Source organism: Zonotrichia albicollis, chromosome 10, assembly GCF_047830755.1.
Source record: "Zonotrichia albicollis isolate bZonAlb1 chromosome 10, bZonAlb1.hap1, whole genome shotgun sequence".
In the NCBI taxonomy this organism is placed as follows: Eukaryota; Metazoa; Chordata; class Aves; order Passeriformes; family Passerellidae; genus Zonotrichia; species Zonotrichia albicollis.
Window position 1 is genome coordinate 21517298 of NC_133828.1, and position 22014 is coordinate 21539311.

The 22014-nt window shown below is 43.5% G+C and overlaps 1 protein-coding gene across 4 annotated transcripts in view; it reads right to left on the minus strand.

Moving 5' to 3' along the window:
- Window positions 1-1586: 1586 nt before the first annotated feature.
- The window catches only part of PARD3B (par-3 family cell polarity regulator beta), a 394022-nt gene continuing 373594 nt past the window's right edge, over window positions 1587-22014 (minus strand). For all 4 annotated transcript variants that reach the window (XM_074548315.1, XM_074548314.1, XM_074548313.1 and 1 more), the window contains one exon: window positions 1587-6246. In XM_074548315.1, the coding sequence (XP_074404416.1) occupies window positions 5892-6246 (355 nt within the window). In that variant the 3' untranslated portion in view covers window positions 1587-5891. The remainder of the gene's footprint in view (window positions 6247-22014) is intronic.

The window sequence follows — 22014 nt, forward strand, 5'->3', positions numbered from 1 at the left end:
TAGGGATGAGCACACCAAGCAAAGGGAGCCTGAGCACCTTCCTGAGGAGACCTCCAGAGCCTTTGATCCAGAATCCTCTGGGACTTACCAGAAGCCCTGAATGTCGTCTGGGAGGCTGCAGGTCCCGCTCAGCTCCACTTCAATCTTGATAATGGCACTTTGCTTCCTGAGAGCCTCCCAAGCAGCCCAGCTGCCACGTTCCTCATGCCTGAGAGGCTGTGATGCTCTGCTGTGGGTAGAGCACATTGCAGCAGGTCACTGCACTGCTGCTGGGGCAGCGCAGCTCTGAGAGCCTCCGTGCGGAAAGGCGCTGCATCCCACTCTGCTTACAGCGGATACCGGTCTCAGGAGGGCATGGTCTTGTTCATTACAATTAATGAACAGTCAAATGGCTCCACATACTTCCTTACACAGATAAAGCAATCTGAAAAACAGATTTTAACTTGAGCCCAGGTCCCGGTGAGTGCTGTTGAGTGCTGTTGTGGGGAAACCACAGGAGAACACCAAGGCAGAAGGACTATGATCTCAAACTGTGGTCACTGACTGTCCAGCTCTCAATACACTCCTACTTTGTCTTTTGCTACTCTGTACAGCTCATGGCAGGAGAAACTGAGGTGTCCTTTTTATTTGTTCAGTTTTCAGCTGTGAGTGCAAGTTATGACCTGACTGGTTCAAAAAATGGCATCTATGTGGTTTATAATTTAATACATGCTAAAATTGACTGACAGTTATCCATGAGCTGTCTCCGCTGTAAATACGAAGACCTGCATTCAAGATGTCTTGGAATGCAGTACACATGTATTTTTATTGATCATTCTGCCATTTCTATTACACCTTTTTGTCTATTTTGCTCTTTTATTCTTTCCTTTTTCTTCACAGTAACCTGTAATTTCCATCTTAGGCTTTATTATTCCTTCTCCCTTACTAATGCCTTTTCACTGAAGTGTCTTTTGAAAATTATTCCGCCTAACATAACACTCTTGCCCAGATCTCACTGCAACCCACAGCCTGATCCTACAAAGATCTATCTTGCGCATAATGTGTGAAAATAAGAGTTACCAGCTTCAGTTAAATGACCAACATACCTCATGTGAAGAGCCTGTGCAGAACTTTCAAGGCTTCCTAAATCTCTGGCAGGGTCTCCAGCCCTCTCAGGCCTCTGGCAGCTGCTACAGGCTGCAGAACACCTCAGCTGGTACCAACAGCAAGAGAAGAGCTCCATGTTGAGATGAAAGTGCCTGGGGAACTTCAGCAATGAACAAGCAGCTGCCTAAACTGAAATTCTCTGACCTGACAAGGGAGTTTTTCTGGCTTCTCCTCTCAATCCTGGGGTATGGAATCAGGATTCAGGCAATACAGCTGAAGACAATGCAGATTTGAGACAGAATCAAGTTAAGCCCTGGGATGCCTTTTTTCCCCTACAAAGCAGCACATGGCTGCTGTGGTTTTGTTATTTTGTTAAAAAAACTCATCTTACCAATTCTAATCCAGCTTGATCATGTATTATCCTCTAATATCAAATCACATCCATGGCTGAGGATGACTTTGTAGACACAAAGAAGGGAAAAACTCTACATACAAGTACATAATCATATATAGTCTTAAAGCCTTTATTTTAATGCAAAATAAACCAGGTAAAATTTATATAGCCATATGTAACAAAAGATCAAAATCTTTGACGTGGTACTAGAAAAAACCTGTCAAATTATGTGTTGAATTTCTCCCCCAAAACAATCACACATGATTTTTAAATCAGTTTTACTTAAACACACAGATATTGTCAGGATCACAAGTACCTCTCTCTCCCTCACAGTAACACAATAGTGTCTTCCAAAGCCTCCTTTCCTATGCAGAGATAGTGAATAGCACTTCTGATTTTGCATGTAAGGCTTAAGGACCCTGCAGGACAACTGTGATGGGGAGCACAGGTGTGGGGCCTTTTGAAAGTGCAAAGCAGCCCCTGCTCAGAGCAGTGTCAGGATGTGGCCCTGGCAGAGCAGTCGCTAGGATTCACTCACAGCACTGACTCTGATGAACAAATCTGTGATGGCTGGGAGGAAGAGGTAGCACAATTCATCTGTAAAAAAAATTAGGCAGCATGTGAAGCTATTTCTAGATCAGGAAGCTGGAGTGAATTGGAATTCAGGACTGTATGCACTTTTTCAAGGCAAGAGCCTTTTTTTTTTCTTCTCTATGCTTAGTTTCCCCCACAAAGGGCAGCTGATGTTTCTTTACGCATTTGAGGGGTGCCTAGAGACTTCTGCATCATAATATATCACAGTGGTAAAGTCGGCTCACAGGCCAAGATCATGGCTCACTAGTGGGTGGTCACTCAGAAAATCCACAGGCTCTTTTTTCTATCTCTTAATCTTTCAACTGCTGGGCCTGGCTGGCCCTGTGCCAGAGCCAGAAATGCAGGCTGCACGCCACCAGCTCAGGAAATCAAAGCTTCAGGTTCACGTGAGTGCGGGCCTCTCTCCCTCGGTCTCGCTGCCTGCTCACACACACACTTAGGGCTGCTCCCGTGGCAAACCCAACTCTCCCTTCACACCCGCTACGTCAGGGACTCTGCTGCTGGACTGGCACGTTTTGGATGAGGGAGTGCGAGGCAATTACGTGTCAAGAGCATTTCATACTCATAATTTTCCCAAACATATGGACATATGGGAAAAGAACAACTTGTTACTTAACGGCTCTTTTGGATTTTGCAAGTGTGTATTTTCAACCGTCAGTTGTAGCACCTCGTGAATTCTGCACGGTACATATTTTTCCACAATATGGTGCTAAAATCATACATTTTATACTGCAGAAAAGCTGACTATATATACTGTAGTTACACATTATACTTTTGAAAATACTGTACCTCTACCAGATATTAAATCAGGAAATGGCAATTTTCTCCCAGAACAATGGCACCAGAGATTGATGAGATGCTCTGTAATACTTTTTGGTCTTGCTCTCCCAGTTAGGTCACACTGTTTTTCCTCCTTAGCTCCTTACCTGTAGGATGCATCCATATATTATACTTACTTTTTTTTTTTTTTTTTTTTTTTGATTGGAAGAAGCTCTCTACTGATTTCTGCTTACTGAGCAGAAGCATCATTTAATAACCTGTTGGGTAAGGTAAGATTAACAGCTCAGAAGGTGTTTGTTTGATTTGTCTGCCTCAACTGAGTGGAGCCAATACCATCAAGGGGAGCTCTTAAGGAAAGATTCAGGTTATGAGGAGACATTGGGCAGGTCCCTCAAAGGCTATAAATAATCTAGGAGCTGTTTCCATCCAGATTTTATTTGGCCCTGACTCATGAAATACTGTAAGTAAGTTCTGTTCACGGTGCTGTGATGCCATTTGAAGGGTTAGTTGAGAGTGATTTACAAAGGCAGTAGCTTATATTCAGAGCTGTTCTTAATTGTGGCCTGGCTTGATAAAGCCACTGTCGCAAACATTAGTTTCTTTGCAGCTGGATCAAATGTATCAGGGGTTATATTTCAAGGAGGGAAAGGAAAGTATTTTAATTTGTTTTTGCTTCAATTTCAACAGGCCTTTATAACACCAGCGGCTATCCTGTGGCTGCCAAGTCCTGGCTGAGTATCCTACAGCATCTAAAGCTTTCTGAGACAAGTAAAGGGCTGTGCAGAGCACGTACATGACAGGCACACTTTCCTTGGGGAATGTGCCTTATTTATGGAAGGTACTGAGAGACATCCAGCTTTACACCCAACACTCCCTCCAGAGGTTTTTCCCTTCTACATTACTAGGGAAGAGAGCAGAAAGAAATGGAATAAGAAGCAAAGACTCTTGCTTCATAATCAGTTGCATTCCTCTTTCTCTCTCCCTCCCACCAATGCTTCCTCCTGACTGGATTTAGAGCTGTGCCTGCCCCTGCCCCAGGGAGTCCAGCCCTCTATGTGAATCATGGAGGTGCTCCTCTGCCATGGAAAGCTGTCTCCTCTCTCCTGCTTCCCAGCCTGTGGTGGGTGGAGGCTGATGGGAATGCAAGCACTAGAGCCTGCCAGCCACTCAGGCAGCTGCAAGTGCTCCTTGTGCCTGAGGGTTACACCAGGCTCTAACTAGCACCATCAGCAGAGAAGAAAGTAGGCTGGGATTAAATGCTGCTTCTCATCAGGGCCATTACTGCTAGCAGGACATACTCCTAGCAGAAACCCTCCTGATGGTATTTAACACCTGGGAAGTGATCTATGTGATTTGATATGTTGCATACCAAATGTGTCAAAATGACATCAAAGAAATCCTTATGCTTAATCCTTGGCCAGGTCCTGATGAGGAAAGGAGGCCTAGTGGTTTAGTGACACTTCCAAAAGGCAGAAGTTGAGGAATTAAGGACACTTGGAAATAACATATTTCTAGGTCACAATACTGCATGGTTTCCTCCTGACAAAATCCTTGAGACAGATCTCTAAATGCTCAGAGCCCTCCTGGGTCAGGTCGCACAGGTCCCTGTGGCTGGGGACACACATTTCTGGCTGCAGAACAAACCCAGGCTGTTTGGGGCAAATGACTGAGCATGTACCCCACCACCCTGTCCCCCCACCATGGCTCTACTGTGCTGCTGACACCCCCTCCCCACCTACACCTTCTCTCTTCCTATGCACAGCTGCAAATAACTTGCTACAAACAGCTCTTCTCACATCTTCCTCCTAGGCCCCAGGGTCTTGAAGCCCTTCCTGTTACTTTCCTTGTCTTTTCCCTCACCCCTTGCTGTGAAAAGCGCCTTTCCTCACAGACCTCATGGCCTCTGGTTGCAGGAACTCGAGTAGTTTGGCACTTGGCACGGTGGGGCCCGGTGCTGCCCAAGGCTGAGCTTCCCCCATGCATGGAAGGCAGCCCCCAGGAACAGGTGCCTTGTGGTGGCACTGGGCTGGCTGGGACAGACATGCTGCTGGCAGGCACTTGGCTCCAACACCGCTTGGAGTGGGCCAGGAATGGGCTGCCTTGATGGAGCCAAGGCAGCACCTGACACAGTAACATAATATGAATTATGGAGTCCGTGCCCATAGTCACCCCCCTGGTCACCTCCCTGTAGGCCAGCTCCACTGAAACCCCTCAAGTGACATTTCCTGACAGCAGCTGAGGATCTGGTCTCCAGGGTTTACATTTAAAGACTGTATAGCACACTGTATAACTAACCAACACTCACAAACACGCACTCCCCCCTCTACAGACACAGTTCTCAGGTGGATGCCTGTCCTCTGACAGCCTGCCCAAGCATAGGGAATAAGGCTTTTTACCCTACTCCAACTGCAGCAGGTGCAGTAAGAGAAGACTTGATACACAGACTGCAAAAAATGAAGGCTACAAGATAAATGCTGCCACCACCAAAAAGACAGAGGAAGACAGAGGCCAGATCACAAATCTGGAACTGCAGCATCCTTAAAGCAGAGCTGTTGGTCAGGACGTGCCTGGAATGTGGCCACCATCTCTGTGGCAGTCCCTTGTCATGATCACACACTAGATACACAAGATGCCCAGCTCTGCAAGAAGTCCGTACTGCATGCTGTGTTCTCACTTAAAAGGCTCTACAACAGCACTCTGAAGTAAACTCTGGTGACTCCACTGCCCTTACACAGACAGCTATGTACTGTAAAGGTGTAACTGGATTCAGTAAATAGCCCTGAGGTGTATTAAGTGTTGTGTTTCATTCCCAGCAGCCACTTTCTATTTTTAAAAGGAATTAAAAAACACTCAACTGTCTGGTACCTCACATACTCAAAACACATCGTACCTCACGTGGCTTTAGTTCGCCTGTTAGAAAGCACCTAGGCTGAGCCCAGCTCAGTAAGAACGACTCCAGGTCTCGTGTGCCATTCTTACAGGCAGCTACGCTTAGGAACAACTCTACAAGGATGATGAGCCCAAGTCCAGTGCAGGGCTATACAGCTGCAGTCATGGGGTTCTTGTGCCTGGGATCCTGTTGCCTGTACTGGTACTGGTCTGGACTGGTCCCACGGTGTCGGACCATTTCACTGTAAGCTGGTGCTCGGTGGGACTGCGGAGGGGAGGGTGGCACGTCCTGCCGGAGGGGTCCTTTATGCTGGTTTGCCACGGGCTGGCCTGGGTAATACTGAGGGTACCTCAGTTCTGCCATTCTTGTGTCCGGCACACGGATGTAGTTCCCCTTGGATGGGTGGATAACAGGCTGTCCTCCGTGGTAGTAGGGAAGATCTCTCTCTTTGTACGTTACTCGTGGCCCTGTTAAATATTCTAGTGGCTCTGCAGGTCCACGCCTGAGGAAGAAAAAACATAATAAAGCACATAAAAAGGCAGTGATACATTATTGTACATACAATCTATGTTTACTTTGGGAGAGGAAATGCCACCTCAAGCATGACAAGTCCTGATGAATGAAAAGAACTTCTGAAGGATAACAAGCTTCCCACCTGCATGCTACAAAAGTCTGTAACGTCCAGGACACTTGAGGAAGGGTCCAGTACACATCACAGCCCTTTTACAATGGGGGAGCACTGGAGCCCTTCAGCTTCCAAAGTCAGTCTCCTGTGATCCATTTGCCATAATGGAAACAAAGCTCCTTTAAACAATGCATATTTGACTGAATCTTATCTAGCCTGAGGATAAACAGATGAGTTGGGTCTGCAAGTCTGCAAATCCCATAAGCTTTACATGCACAAATATTCACGCTTTCCAGGCCATTTCCCACTATTCTCTCCCAATATGTCAGCCCGTAAAACTTTCCAAACACTGTAGTTGGAAAAACTGGGGAAGAACACTGGGGATGTCAGGCTACAATACCTGTGTTTAATGGGCAAGTTGCCAGTGAGGTTTCAAAAAATCTGTGATCTAAAAGGCCTGATATTACAACAGCCCTGTAGCTTGTCTGCATCAGTATGGATCTCACAAGCCCTAGTTCACGTGAAAAGCAACATGTGAATGTGTCATCCCTGAGGATGTGCCATCCCCGAGGATGTGCCATGGAGTCCACTCTGTAGCCTTCTGCATCTTAATTTCATGATTTTCACTAATGAAGCATTGATATTTTTTCCTATTACAACTTAACTTGTGATACTTTTGAAATGGCAAAAATAATTGTTCTCACAGACATGTCACCAGAGCATCCCCAAAAGTTCAATTTAATTAGGAGTTTTTGCCAGTCTGACTGCAAATGTCTTTGCACTTTGGACAAAACCCCTCACTGACTGCTCAGGAAGCTTCTCTCCAAATGAGAGCTTAGGGAAGAAGACTGAGGTTTGACCCAAAACAGGGGCTGGAAGTTGATCAATTATATAGATCAATTACACCTGCTCTGTGTCTTTGGGACTGAACTCATCAACTGTTTAAATATTCTTTGCATAGATTATGAAAAAAGTAATCATTCTGGTACAACAGATCAGGTGTTCAAAATTTGTCAATGACTCTCTTGTTCACACAGAGATTTTACAAGCATGCTCCTTCTTTCTTAACCTGGGCTCCCAGACTCTGCTGGAACTTGTTTAACATGTAGTAAAACAAAACATGTGGTTTTCTGCTGCACTCGTTTAAGCCCATGGGGTAAATCACGGACATAGGCAATGAACAAACATTATCTGCCTTGAAATGAACCTACAATTCTCCTCCTGGAATAACTTAGTGCAAATGTTTCCTGTTTAAAATGGAAAGAGCAAAAGGAAGCATTCCAGGCCTTGGACTTTTAGGACCCTATGCTCCCCAGAGACTTTTTGCTTTAAAAACAGAACATTATAAAAGACAGGCACTCCCAGCTTCCCCCCCACCTCCTGGTGAGACAGTCCAGACAAAGTGCTGAAGGGCCTGAAGCCACTCTCTGAGATACCAAACCACTCTTAACCGTGCGTACTGAGACAATTACCGTCACTGCTCACACACCTACACCTTGCAACAAAGCCTCATTTCCAGAGCAGCCCAAAGAGCTGCTCCACGATTTTTTCCACATGCATGAAGGCTTGTTCACTAGCCAGTCCCATCACACTCAGCTTTAATGCCTCTGTGAACAAAAATGTACTTCCAATCATAAAAGGTTCTGCTATGGTAGGAACTGCTTTGTGTCAAGCAGCACACCAAGAGGAACAAATGTCAAACCTACACCCATCACCTTTTAATATAAGGATCATGCTCAAAATCCTGTACATTGGTTTTATAAGGTGTTCTCATCGGCAGCTATCATCAATGAAACTCTTGTGGATCACATTAAAAAAGGACTGAGCTTGGAACCTGACCCAGAATTCACTGAAAACCCAGTGGTAGGTTTTGGACAGAGTTTTAACTGCAAATTGTATTACTCTGAAAAACAAATTCAAGATTAATTGGCACCAAAATGATGGCTGACAATGGGACTGAGCCACCAGCATGACATACTGAGCCTCCAGTACACAACTCATGCCGAGTTCTGCAAGATGCAGGAAAAGAGGGGTGCTTTGCCATCCAGCCAAAAGAGCTGTTCCCAGGAAAACTCAGCCAGCCCAGTTTTAGGAATGAGTGTTACACTGCTGCCACAGAAGCTGTGACTGTGCAGAGGGTTGTGCACTCAGGCTGCTCTGGCCCAGGACTGTGAAGTGAAGATGTGCCTGGGCAATCAAAGCGTGCCAGACCTGATAAATGGCCCCAGGCTGCCTGAGCTGATGCCATCAGATCTCCATTGCTGCTCCCTCTCCTAGCAAACTAAATCCACTATTGCTTCACTTACAGCTAACACCATCTGTGGCTGAACAACATGTGGGAAGAGCAAAATCTTTCTTTAAAAGATAGAACCCCAAGTTGTTCACTGTCAGCACCAGTTTCCTTTCTCTGAGGGAAAAACACCCTTAGCTGGTGTAATTCTTGAGTCTGCCCAGAGTCATGACAGGTTGTACACAGAGACCTGACAGGAATCCACTTCACATGAACCTTTTAGGAAAGCCCCAGGAAGACAAGGGTATGTGAGTTATTTTAGCAGCCTTGGGGATAATACAAGCAGTAATATAGCCAACAATTAGCAGAATTTTTGCCTGAGTACAACCATGGGAAACTGGTAACTGTCCAAAAGGCTGACTCTGGGCAGCATGACTGAGGGAGATTTCACAGAAGATATCCTCATGGTTGCTCCACACTCTCCAGGTCACTTTCCCTAGCGATCCCAGTGAGTGTTACACTCACAGGTACACAAGCTACAATGACACCACTTTTTTTCCCTTTTATGACCAGCACAGCATGCTGAAGCCAAAATATTTCCCAAGGATTCATTCTTCCTCACCTACCATCCAAGCCTGGTGAAGTTCATTCTCAGGGAGCTGCTCACAGTGCAACCAACCAGCCTACAGAGTCTCCATGAACCTGTACCTGACCAGTCTTAAAAAACAGGAAAAAACTGCTTCAAGTGTGACAAATTAAGCGTCAGAAAGTTAATCTTTCTAAGGTAAAAGAAACAACTGCAAATACCAAGCTCTGCCTGCAGAAATGCTGTCACCATTAGCAGTAAGTCTGGGACACTGAGGGCAGTTCCCAGCAGGAAGAGGACAGCTCCTCTGAACCAACAACCTTCTCACTCGATAGCTCACGGTGTAAAAGTATATGCTGTTGTTTATCCTTAAAGAAATTGCCAAAACAAACCAAACCAAACACTTTCTACTTGGCAGTCCCTTGTAGATGCTGTGCTTGTTTCTGCAAGAAGGAAAACAACTCCTACCTTTTCCCTCAGCAGACACTACCACCTCTGAGGAGGTCCTAATGAAATTCTTCTCCTCTCTGCACTGTTTTTGTTGGCTTCTGATGAGTTCAGAGTTCACAGGGCCATATCACACCTCCCCAGTGACCCATGGTGTGGGGGTCAAAACAATAATCTCAAGTGGAAAATCAGTGACCCAGGGGAGTGATCAAAAATCCACAAATTGGGTCAAGCAGGTCCAGCCACTCAAAAGGACCAGGCCAGGACTGTGCCCTCCGAGAGGACATGCTGAGTAGGAGCTGCTCTGACTGTCAGCTGTTTCCCAGATTTTTGGCCATTTGTTTGACCTGGGGATACAGTGCAATTAATGGCAGGCAGAAGGCAGGGAAGCTGACACAACATCCTGGGAAGGAACTGATCTCAGAGCTCAAAACCTGGTTTTGCTGATAGTTCAGCTCTGCTGGGTCCCACTGGAAAGTGCATTATGGATGTGGGTCTAGCTAAAAGCAGAGGCTGCTGCTGCAGGAAGCAATTGAATGAAGGGAGAGAGAAGCACCAGGCTCCACAAAGGACTGAAACTGGTGGGGCAGAATGAAAACACTTGTCAAAAATGTCATGAGCAAGGTGTCCCTTAAAATGGTGCCCCTTCTGCTTTGAGGAAGCAAAGTCTCATCCTCCTTCCCCTGCAGAGAAATTACACATCACATACAGGCAGTTGTGAACATGTTTCACTTCATATGCTGGTTTGCAGCTCTACCAGTTTATCTTTTAAAACGATTCACCAGTTAACAACTGCGATCTATTTTGAGCATTAGGAGCACAAAGTAGACTTGTCCAAGAAAGGCAGATAATTTGTGACTGATATTCAATTAATATGTTGTTATTTTCTCTATGACAGGTAAAGCCTAAAGCAGGTTTGTTTTTCTGTCTGCTTTATTTATCTTCCAAGCACAAAAAAATAGAGTATCTTCTAGCTTTACTGCAGAATTTTTAAGAGCTTCTGGGTGTATTTAAAACTGAACCACAGGATTTGGAACACTTAGGAAAGACTCCCTTTACCCAAAATACTATTTAGGGACAGGTGTCTGAAGGTTTCCTCTTTTTTTTTTTAACCCCGTTTTAGCTATTCTTCAACTGTGGAAAATCTTAGAGAGTAGACTGGCATAAATACCTGATGCTTCAAAAACCTAATCAGAAAAAAAAAATTACATTTCAGGTTTACTGCATTTCATTGATAACCTCCATTTGCAGGTCACCTTTAACATCCTTGGAGACATGTGCTTGGGCTATCTGAAAGGAAAGAAAAGCAAAATGAAGGTCTAACTGCTCGTGCTGTCCCCATCACGTTGGGGGTTTGGATTTCATTGTGACAAAGGGTTTTTCTTGCGTCTGTTCTATAGGGAAAGTCACAGAGGTCACCCTCTTAGTACCTAGTAAAAAGCAAGGAAGGGAATGCTCTCTTCTTACATCACTATCTCCTCCTTGCTGCTGAGGGAATATTTTGCAAGGGATATAATCTCACAAGAAAACCTGCCTTCTTACTTTGTTAGACAGTACTTCTTGAAATAAACTTCAAAGACAGCCACAGACTAAGTAGCAAATGGAAAGCCCACATTTGGCTGCAGTCTCTTTCATGTCTAAGCAAGACATACAGAGACTCTGGGTGATGGCATCAGACAGCCCAGGCTGTGATTAAAGAACAGGAGAAAGCAACAAGATCCTATCTGTGTCCAAATTCTCAGTGAAGAACTCCACTGTATGCAGTGTGATTGTGTGATGTTTGTTCTCAGCCAGGAGGAACTACTTTTAAAGAAGAAAAGAGAAGCTGATGTAAGAATTAAATTATGCAAACAAACAATCTTGAAGTATCAAATACATTACACTGTGTCTTTATAAAGCTCTTCTCAACAAACACTAAAAACAATTAACTGAAAAGATCACATAGTGCCTATCTCTCCAGATGAAGTATTAGAGATACTGCAGTGCTGTTTGTAGTCAGTGGCTCTAAGAACTCCTGTTGCTTAATATTCAACATGCATATAACATAAATAAATTAATGAAATTTCAAATCACTGCAGATTTCAAAGAAATCACTGAGATGCATTAAGGTGGGTCTCTGTATCTTAATAGGTGAGATAATCCTATAATAAATATTCTTTGCCCTTTCAGATCAATACTTCCCACAGCCAAATAAAGGGTTTGCATTTAAAATTCACTGGGAATCAAATTTGGTATCTTAGTGCTGGGAAGAATCTACACCACAAGGAAGTGCTCCGTGGCTGCTGTCTGTGAGAGAGGCTTGTACCCCACAGAAGAAGGCAGATGTCTTGCAATGTCATACTAACCTCTACCACACCATACACACTTTATTTATGGGCTGAGCTGGTGGAGGTGCTTCCTTCTCCTGTTCTTTTATCAACAATACAAGGCTGAAAAATCAGATAACATAAACGAATACAATCCCTGGTTCTCATGTAGCACATGCCATGCAGAGAGAGCTGTTTTTAGTTTGAGGACTGTGTTTGGAATTCCTTCAGTGTCAGGTTTCCAGTTACCAGACCCTCTTCCCTGGGCCAGGCACGGCTGCGGTCGGACTGGATTAGCAGAACACTCTGCAATGTATATTACACAGCTCTGACTTCTACAGGCTTTGCAGACCCATAAAAATAATGATCTTTTAATGACCTGCATTTCAAAGTGGTGGGGGTGTGTGTGTGAGTGGGGGGTGTAAGAGTGGAAGAATCTCTCTTCCCTATTTAAAGAATTCCTATTTGGTTTTGGTTTGGAGAAGGACGAGTCCAGATAAGTTTGTTTGAAATTCGAGCAATACATTCCAGATGCAATGCAGGCAGGCCTGATTCTCCTGTCTTGCATACACTTTTGCAAAGTCTAAAGTGGTGCTAACTGGCCCAAATATAAGAGTTTATATGCACAGTTTCTCTCTCTCTTCAATATTACAGCTTAAAATATTTAGAAACAAACAGTTAAAGCACCACAATCCCAGCAGGTAAGTGCAGAGAAGTGTTTATATTTCTCTAGTTGAAGTCCAGCCTTAAAGCAGCTGGAGAACTGAGTCCTTTATTGTTTGCAGAGGGCCACACCACAGAGGTGTTGGGCCCCAGCTGCTCCCTGGGCCATTTTTAGCAATTGGAGATATTCAGGTGTCACACTTGCTTTTACATCTAAGACCAAGTGTACAATTTAGTCACGTACCAGCTTTCCATGCAGGAGAGCAGACTGCAGAAACAACAGTAAGACAGGCAAGCAGTGTCTGACAGGTCTAAAACTTTTCTGTAAGATTAGGTATGACTTCTTATGACAGCACGAACAACTTATTTTGTCTGCCAGAAAATAGATTGTTCTCAATCCCTAATGGAGCAAACTATGTCACAGATTGGTTAACATCAGAATTTAGAGTGCCATTAAATTAAACTCCCTCCCATCAGCAACCAAACCATAAGACAGTGTTGCTGCTTTGCTCCAGCATTAGTTTATTTTCCACAGCAAATCTCAGACCAGTTTCTGATAATCTCATCCTGCAGGCAAAGCTCCCCTTTCTCTCCTTCCCTAAATCCAACCTACAAATATAGGAACTGTGACAACCAGGATTAAAACCCTGAAATCAACAAAAACAAAACTTGAAATGTGCTAGCTGGTGCTTTATAAATGCCTAAAAAGCATTCACAACAACTAGTGCAATAATCCTTCCTACTCAATTCCTCACTTGTTTTGTTCATATGCTCTCAGGCATGGTACATCTCTTCTACCAGAAGGCATAAAATAAAGTAGCACCTATTGAACAAGACATTGTTATTCTGTGATCTCTTCAAGCTTAAAGGGATCTTAAGTAGATTGGTACTTTAAGTAGCAAGTCATTACAACATGTGTCATTTCAGATGTTCCTCATTATTCAGCACAACATAATGCCGTGTGAGTCATTAACCTCTGGGCACTGGTAACCCACTCTCAATGCTAAGCAGTCATGCTTGTTGCTCAGGAACCCCCATGCTCTGCTGGGGAGAGACCTGGCTGAGATTTCAAGGTCCCTTTGGTCTTTTGTTTTGCAGATCAGTGGGGACCAAAAGCTCTTCCTATAGACTAAAAGAGTTCTTGGCCTTTGGTCTTCTGAGTCACATTTCTGAGAAGATGCTAACCAAGTGACGTTGGAGGGGAGAAAACTTCTTTTTAAAGGACATATGCTTCTTAAGCCAGCAAGAGAAGCAACTGTTTAGGCTTCTCGGTTGAATTTTGCATTTAAATGCAAATTCAAACGAATACAAAAAAGTACTGCCACTGGAGCAAGATGCTAAAGTGAAAGCTGTGCTGTGGTAATACTTGGCCTGTCTTACCGTGTAGCAACTCCCAACAGACAGGAGCTGCTGCCCCTGCCCTGAGAACAGGCAGCTGCTTTCCTCAAGAGCAGGCAGCCTGGGAGAGGGGAGCGAGATGCAGAGGTGAACCCCAACACTTCAGCTTCAGTGCAGCAGCAGCACAAAAGGCAGAAATACCACCTGGATGCCTTTGCCTCATCCCAACCCCTACTGGAGGTCTCTGCTTTTTTGAAGGCTATGTGAGTAGAAATTATGGAGTCTGTGGTGATTTAGGAGCTTTTAATTTGATTTAAAAGAAATTCTGTTGCCATAGTCAAAATTGCTTTTCAGAAGGAATTGATCACAGTCCAGAAGAGCTCCTCCCCAGCAGGGAAACCTCTGCCCTTTGCCTGCCCATTCAGAGCACAACTGCTATCCACGCTGGTTTTGTGGAGTGCTTTCAGAAATGCATAAACCCAAATTCTACCCTGTTCTCATTTTTCATTCGAAATGAATTTAAAGCATGGTGACCATTCAGCTGTACTATTCAAATGATTTTCAACTAATAACAGAAATCATTAAAAGAATCTTCCTAAGTAATAATAACGTGGGCCCAGGTCTTTACTATTCAGCCACTGGGACCTTAACATGCTGTCTGATCTTTAGTGGGCTAGTAAAAACCTGTAAGAAGTGGTTATTAATGTTATTACCAAGCTTTTAGGCTTTTTTTTCCCTCTTAGAGCATTTCTCATTTAAATTAAAGCACTCCTTGCAGCACTTTCTCCCATTGCCATGATGAAGTATGGCTGTCAATTCTGCCTCCAATGGCACAAACTGGGTAGTAAAACCATGCTTCAGTAAAAAAGGAATACGTAGCTGGTTATTTTTTCCTTCAATGTTTCTTTCTGGTCCAGACATTCTGTAAAACTCACTGTGACAAATCATTATTTTCTTTTTTTTTTTTTTTCCTTTTGTAACAAAGGCAAAGCTCAAGACCCAGAGAAGAAGGATGGCTGTTTGGGGGGGGGAGCAAGAGATACCTTAAAAACAAGCAGCTCTTATTTCTTTCTTCAGGCAGTATTTCAGTCCCCATTGTTTCCCTACTGCTCATGTACTGATTTTCTCCTAAATAGCACAAACAGCCTGTAAGTACATCCTCCCCCCAATATTTTCTTTTGTTAGAACCTTTCATTTCTATACAGGCATTAGATTATACATTTCCTGGCTTGCCGCACTCCATTAACACTCTGGTAACCACCCATTTTCCAGCTAGCCATTAAACACCACCTTTCATAATTGAGATTTAAAGGCTCAGGGCATGATAAACAGCTGAAGTTATAACTTTACAGCTGCCTCTATAGAAGTGTGTAAATCTCCAGATTTGGATAGGCAAATCAGTTAATTAGACTTGCATTAAGCCACAAACTTTGCGGGTGCTCTGACAGCAGATGTCCTGACGTTGTGCTTTAAATAACAAGGGTCAAACCCTCAATCCCACGGGGCTGGGCCAGACGGAAATGTCCCACCCGGAGCCCAGGGAGCGGTAGCGCTGAGCGCAGCTGCTGACTCGCAGCCGGCCCCAGCGCCCATTCCAGCTGTGTTTGTGCTGGCTCCTTCCTGCAGAGCTCCTGCACTTACACCAGCAGCAGCAACTCCCGGCTGGACCCGCTCTACCTGCTGCCTCTGCTGGAGGCAGCCCTGGGCTTATCACCCCACCTTTTCTGCCTGTCAGCTCACAGGCTGCTCTCAAAGCAGGACCCACGAGATTTGGGACTGAGCAGAGCTTCCCCCTGCCCCCAGCTGCAGCTGAGGACACTTCACGTGCATGATCCCGAGTCACTGCTGGCCAGTAGAAGTTCAGAACTGGTGACATTCGGAGCTGCAGCCACCAGCCTCTTTAGGGGCATAGGCAGTAAGAGGTTAAACTCCGGTCGTGAGGCCCAAGGGCCTGTGCTCCACCTCTGCACGAGTTATCTCCCTGTTGCTGCATTTAAAAATACTGTATGTAATTAACTGTTATCAGGTTGTTAAGCAGCGTGCTGAAGTGTGAACTTATCATTCAATTGTTTCCTTTATTTACAAAGCCCTGCCATTCTCTTAGGCAGCAGCCTGGGACAGGCTGTTGACTTGCTCAGGAGTTGATGAGGAGGGTTTGGCACGCCAGATCCTGGGAGCAAAAGCAGTTTCTGGAGAAGTGAGACACAGATGAGAATCTGCAAACACCCCCTCAAGATGTCCTGTAGAACAGCTGTGCTTGAAAGAGACACGCACATATGGCACCACTGCCAAGTACATCACTGTGAGGTTGCTTTGAGACCTGAACCACTGAGTATGGCAGAAATGCAAAATACAGCTTCCAACTGCTTTATGGGTACAGGTTGAGTTTTTACTCATGTATATGGTATTAGCTCTAATGCCTATAGATATACAGAAATAAGTACCATTCCCACATGAAAACAACATAACTGCTGACTTTCATACACATCTGAGCTCAGTTCTTCCCTATTTAATTCGCTGGACATTGTTTCCTTAAGCAAATCTGGAAGTCAGAGGTCATCGCATTAGACCACAAGATGGAGGTGGGTGGACAAGACAACAGCACAAGATGCCACAGTCCCCACTGTCCTCTCTGCCTCCTTCAGCAAGGACTAGGCTTGGGTTCCTAGAACCCATCACATTTTTTACCACTATCCTCTCCTGGCCTGGCTACTGCTCTCTTCTTCACTTTCCTTGCCAGCAGCGCCAGCCCTGGCAGTGCCAGCCATGTGTCCCAAATGACATGAGACATCATCAGATCTGTGTGATTTTCTTCCATGCATTCCTGGCCTGGGGCAGCACCATGCACCCACAGCAGGATTTATGTGTATGGTCCCTGGGCATGCAGCATCTTTTGCTCTTTGGGAACTGGTGTATTCACCAGTTGTCCCTGATCTACATGCATTCTCCCCAACACTTCCAATAAATGAGATGTGTAGCTTCTAAACAAACTTCCGTGCCATCTGCACACTGTGCTGCATGACAGACAACAAGATAAAATTTGCAACAGCAAAGATCTTAGAGCAAAACAACCTTTTAGAGAAAGCAAGTACAGGCTGTTGTAACAGTTCTATCGGCTTAGTTATGTATCTAGAACAGAAGACATCAGGTTCCTGAAGCTGAAAGAGGAGCTCACAGCTGAAGAAAGAAAAAAAAATGCTTTAAAGACACACCCAAACACTGCATCCTTGACAAAGGAATGTCAATAGCTGGGAATTAGTGATACCTGAGAGAGGTGACAGCATAGCACTTGGAATACAGGGTAGAGGCAAGCCAGCCTTGAGACAGAGAGAGGTTTTGGACAGGACTACCTGGTACAGACTTCAATTTATTTTGAAAGGACACATCTGCAACGAAGTCTTATGTGCAGGACTCTATGCTGGCAGCAGCTTCAGCTGACATTACAAGGAACAGCACCACAATCAAAGAGGCATCTCCACCCACCCAGGAAGGCTGCTGTGTGCCATCACTGAGAAACAGAGAAGCAAGAGTGCTTCCGGATATGAACCTGGTAAGAACCTGGCCAAGATTCTAGACAGCATATCTCAATTTGGCTGGGAGAAAAAAAATTAAATAAAACCACCCTCTAACTTGAAACAATCTTTTACATAATGAATCAATCAATTATCTGTGCTCTAGTATGTTCAAATCAAGGGAACCATCATTGAAAATAACAACCAATTTATATAGCTCATTTAAAGCCACAGTAAGTTAGGCTGCTGATTCACTAATGAACAATAAAGGTCACTACTATAATATCTCTCCAAGTATTTTCAGATTGCGTAGTGTGATAGAGTTGAAGTGGCAAGCTCATAAAAAGCCCATCAAGATACTTTGTAGGGGGAAGTAAAGATGGAAAAACATCTGTGCTTTGCCTGGATACCAGACTGAGAAGAGGGAATAACTTCGATGCAGCGAAGAACTTTGTGCCCCAGACTCGTCCAGCCCCAGCCAAAGCCTCTGGATGTCAATGGAAGCATTTCAATGATCTTTGGATTGGGCTTTTGTATAGAATGGTATCTGCAAGGGGAGGAAAGGGCAGGGAGAGAATGAAACATCTGTATCCTGGAACGAAATCAGGAAGTTAAGGCTTGACAGCCTTAGACAGCAAATAAATTGTACCTCGGGTACTAAACGTAGGTTGCCTCACTTCAAGTGGAAACATTCCTTTTCAGTTGTGTCTTTCAGGTATTCAGAGAAAAGCCTGACCAGAATGCTGCTAATTTATGTTTTACTTGTGCCCATGATCTAGAAAATGGTACATACATGCAATTACAAAGAAAGAAGATATTCTGCCAAGATGAACAGCACACCTCTGCTCTGTGGATGTTTAGATCCGTGATCACTAACAGTGTGGCAACTGCGGCAATGTAGCAGAGTGTGCCCTAATCTGCAGCATCATGTCTGGACTATTACCAGAACCAGATGTTTCAGAGGAAGCTGCAATTCGTGGGCAATTAATAGTTTGCAAAGGTCTTAGACCATAAAAGAACCTCACCCTTCCTCCTCAGATGTTAACTCAAACAAAAGCAACTATTGGTCTCAGCTTGGGTTTGCAGAAAGGTGAAGGTTTCAGAAACACAAAACACTTGATGACATTTCTGTACTTGCAGATGTTGATATTAAAAACCCCCAAACATGATCATATTTAACCTTGACAGACCTACTATTTGAAGCCTATAGGAAAAAAGCACAATGGAGTAGAGAGAGCCTGTGGTGAGTTGAGAAAGATGTCTTTTCCAAATCCCAATGTTAAATCTTTAATTCTGACTTGGATTCCTCTTGAAAAAAAAAAGAAAAAAAATGTGTAATTCTACTGCCAGTAAAATAGGATTTTCTTTAAAAGAACTTTGCAACATTTCAAAGGCCTTGCTTTTTAATGAACAAAAAGTAAAAGAGAGAAATATCATATTATATCAAGCAGCTACAACATAATCCATTTCTCAAGAACATCATTACAATTTCTAAATCAGAAAAGCACAAAGTAGCAATGACATTTTGAGGATGCAAAATCATCTCTGTATACTAAAGTTCCTTGAAAAACTTATAAAACTTGTGGTATAAACTAGCACAACTGAAAATGAAATATCTTAGGAGGAAAAGACCAGGGTTAAGGGTTCTGTATTGATTTTTTCTCCCTCACATTGAGATTAAAGCGATTTCAGCTGGGACCCGGAATTACAGATGTAATTATAATTTCCATTTATATTTTTAGACTGTGTACAAAGAAGTGCAATAATGGACAGCTGAACATTTTCCATTGTTCATTAAAAACGAAATGTTTCTGATGAAATCTCTGTAAGACCAAGTACCACTGCAGCAATCTCTCAGTAACAGATCTTGCTTCTGATGTTTGGTGAGGAGAGACAAGGGAGAGTTGCCACCCCCTCATACAAAGAAATCAAACCAAAATGACATTAGGTTGTTATTCCCCTCAATAATACTAAAGAGATTTTACGTTAAGATTAGTAACAAGTCTTTTCAAAGAAAAAGTCAAATTATCATTAAATAACCTTTCCCGACATTATTTACAGAGTAGGTAACACAAAGCATTGCATTAAGCAGGCATTATTTAAACCACATAAGGTGTAGGGAGTGAAAAAGAGAAATTTCTCCAAGATGGCCTGTCTGCCATCCTTCCTTCATCCTTTACAATGTCCATTTAAGCCCAGGTTTCCTGGAGCTCTCTGATAGCAAATAACTACTATTGAAAAGCAAATTGTATTCAAGGTAAAGCAGGTGCTTAAGTGCTCTGATGGATCTGGGCCTAAAAATTCAAGTTGTAAACCCCAACTCAATTTCAAATGACTAATTGAATTTGCCTTTCTTTTTTTTTTTTTTTTTAATTCCCTTTTGTTTTAAACCGATCTGCTCTGTGCTTTCTGCCACAAAGCGTGGTGCAGTCAGTACCACAGCACAGCCCATCCCACCACGCCGCTCCCTCTTGCCGTTCCAGAGGGGCAAGGAGATCCATACAGAAACACTCAAAAATGCTCAAACCCAGCACTGGCATGTTCAGGCAGCCTAAATTCAGCCTAATTCCCGAGTCAGTGAGAAACCCAGATGCCTTCAGAGACCTCTACAAAGCTAATTAGAAGACTACCAGAAGTCTACACACAGAGAAGGCACATGGGTTTTCTGAGCACGGCTTCTGGGATCCTCAAAGCTTTTAACTGATTCTGGAAATCTTTAATCGCTGAATGTACAGCTGTAAAGTGTGTTTGCTGCCTGAGCATCTTTGGAGGAAGCACTGTTAGCATCCTTTTTCCTACATGCTTTGTCCCAGCTATTGTGTTGGCTGGTTGAGTTCAGTTCAAGAGCGTATCACCATTATCTCCTTAAGAAAGCAAAACAGGGAAGAAACTGTGGCCATACCATGCTTCTAAAAATACATTCTTTCTATACTGAAGACAAGTCAGTTCTCAGTAAACAAACATACCTTTTCTTTAAAGCATAGGATCTCAGACTGAACCAAAACTCATAGCAAAAATCCTAAATGAGGGTCCAAAACCTGGAGACACATGGGTATATATAGAGCAGTGCACTAACTAGCCCCTAGATCCAAGCAAAAATCCAGTCACATGAATTTTCACTGTGAAATCATCCTGAGATTGGTTTTTCTTGCCAGATTTTGCCATGATCTATGACAGACTGCTCTCAAAGCATCTCCCCTCACCTGTAAAAGAAGAGCTATTTTTCTTCTTTAAATGAAGGAAAGTGCCAGCTACTCAATATCCAAGGACCCCTGTTGGCTTGGGGTTTTGCTTGATAACCTGGGCTGGGTTTTGTGCACACATTTCCTGCCCTCTGGATGGAACTCTGACTGCCAATTTCCAAGGCACTGTCTCAGACTATCTAGTGCACAGATCCAATCTCCTTGCTGAATTACATCTGGGGTGGAACAAAAATGGCAGATAATTCACTTTCTATTACAGTTAACACTCTCCTCCACTTGCTTCCCACGTATGTTATACAGTAGATGTGTTTGCATGTTCTGCTCTATTTTTTCAGCTGTTGCAAGCACATAAGCTATCAATTACACTCTTTGCAGAGAGAAGATAGTGATTTGAGGAACGGCTTCCCGTTTATATAACTCCTCACCTCATCACTGCTCAAACATTTAAATGAATGCTTTTGGGCAAGAGGCCTGAAGTAGAGAGATTCCTTAGGTGCTCTCTCCCCTGCCATTTCCCCCCTCATTGAATGGTTAATCAGAGCAGCATAATTCTTTAAAACTAATATTTATTCAAACAGCTGCAGGATCCCATCTGCTCACACAGAACAGAGGACAGAAGCAGCGGAGGCCACAGCAATACCAGGCAGAAGCCAGCAGAAGTTGTGTCAATATCTATATCCAGCCTAAGTTATGTTCGGCAGACAAAGATTTTGAGTAAAGACATTACCATTACCCTAAAGATGTGGTTAAGTTTTTAGCATATGCATGATGGTATTTAATATATTTTCAAAATAAAGCTTGCTGAAAGTCTGACTAGTGGCCTATGTGTTATTTAAGACCAACCACACGCCTACAGAGCTTTGCATATCCATGACATGCTCAATAGCTCATGCATATTTTTCCAAATAAGCATCCACAAAAGAACAGTATCACTGTGCATCTTATGCTTTGTTTATGCCATATTTGAAAGAACTGTTCCAGCAAAAAATTTTGCACAGGTGCTAAATGACAAAATCAGTGCTAATTTACATAACTATTAAATGCTAGAACAATGCAATCTTTTCCAAGCCTGGAAATGAGGGTAAAGATTCTTAAGAAAGCAGGAATTAATCTTCTCTAACAGGGTAGAATAGGAGTTTTAGTTCTGTTCTTGCTCTTAACAAAGTGACTGTTCCATAACCACTAGTGATCTGAATGTTTGCAATTCTTCAACAGCCTTGAATCACATTCATTTTTAAGGACTACTTTTATTTCACTTATATCTGTGATAAGATTGGATGGGCTGAGGAAGAATACATAGAGTCGAAAAAGATGTATTCCTTTTGCTAGGATATCCAAAATCTGGAGAGAAACTGCTAAC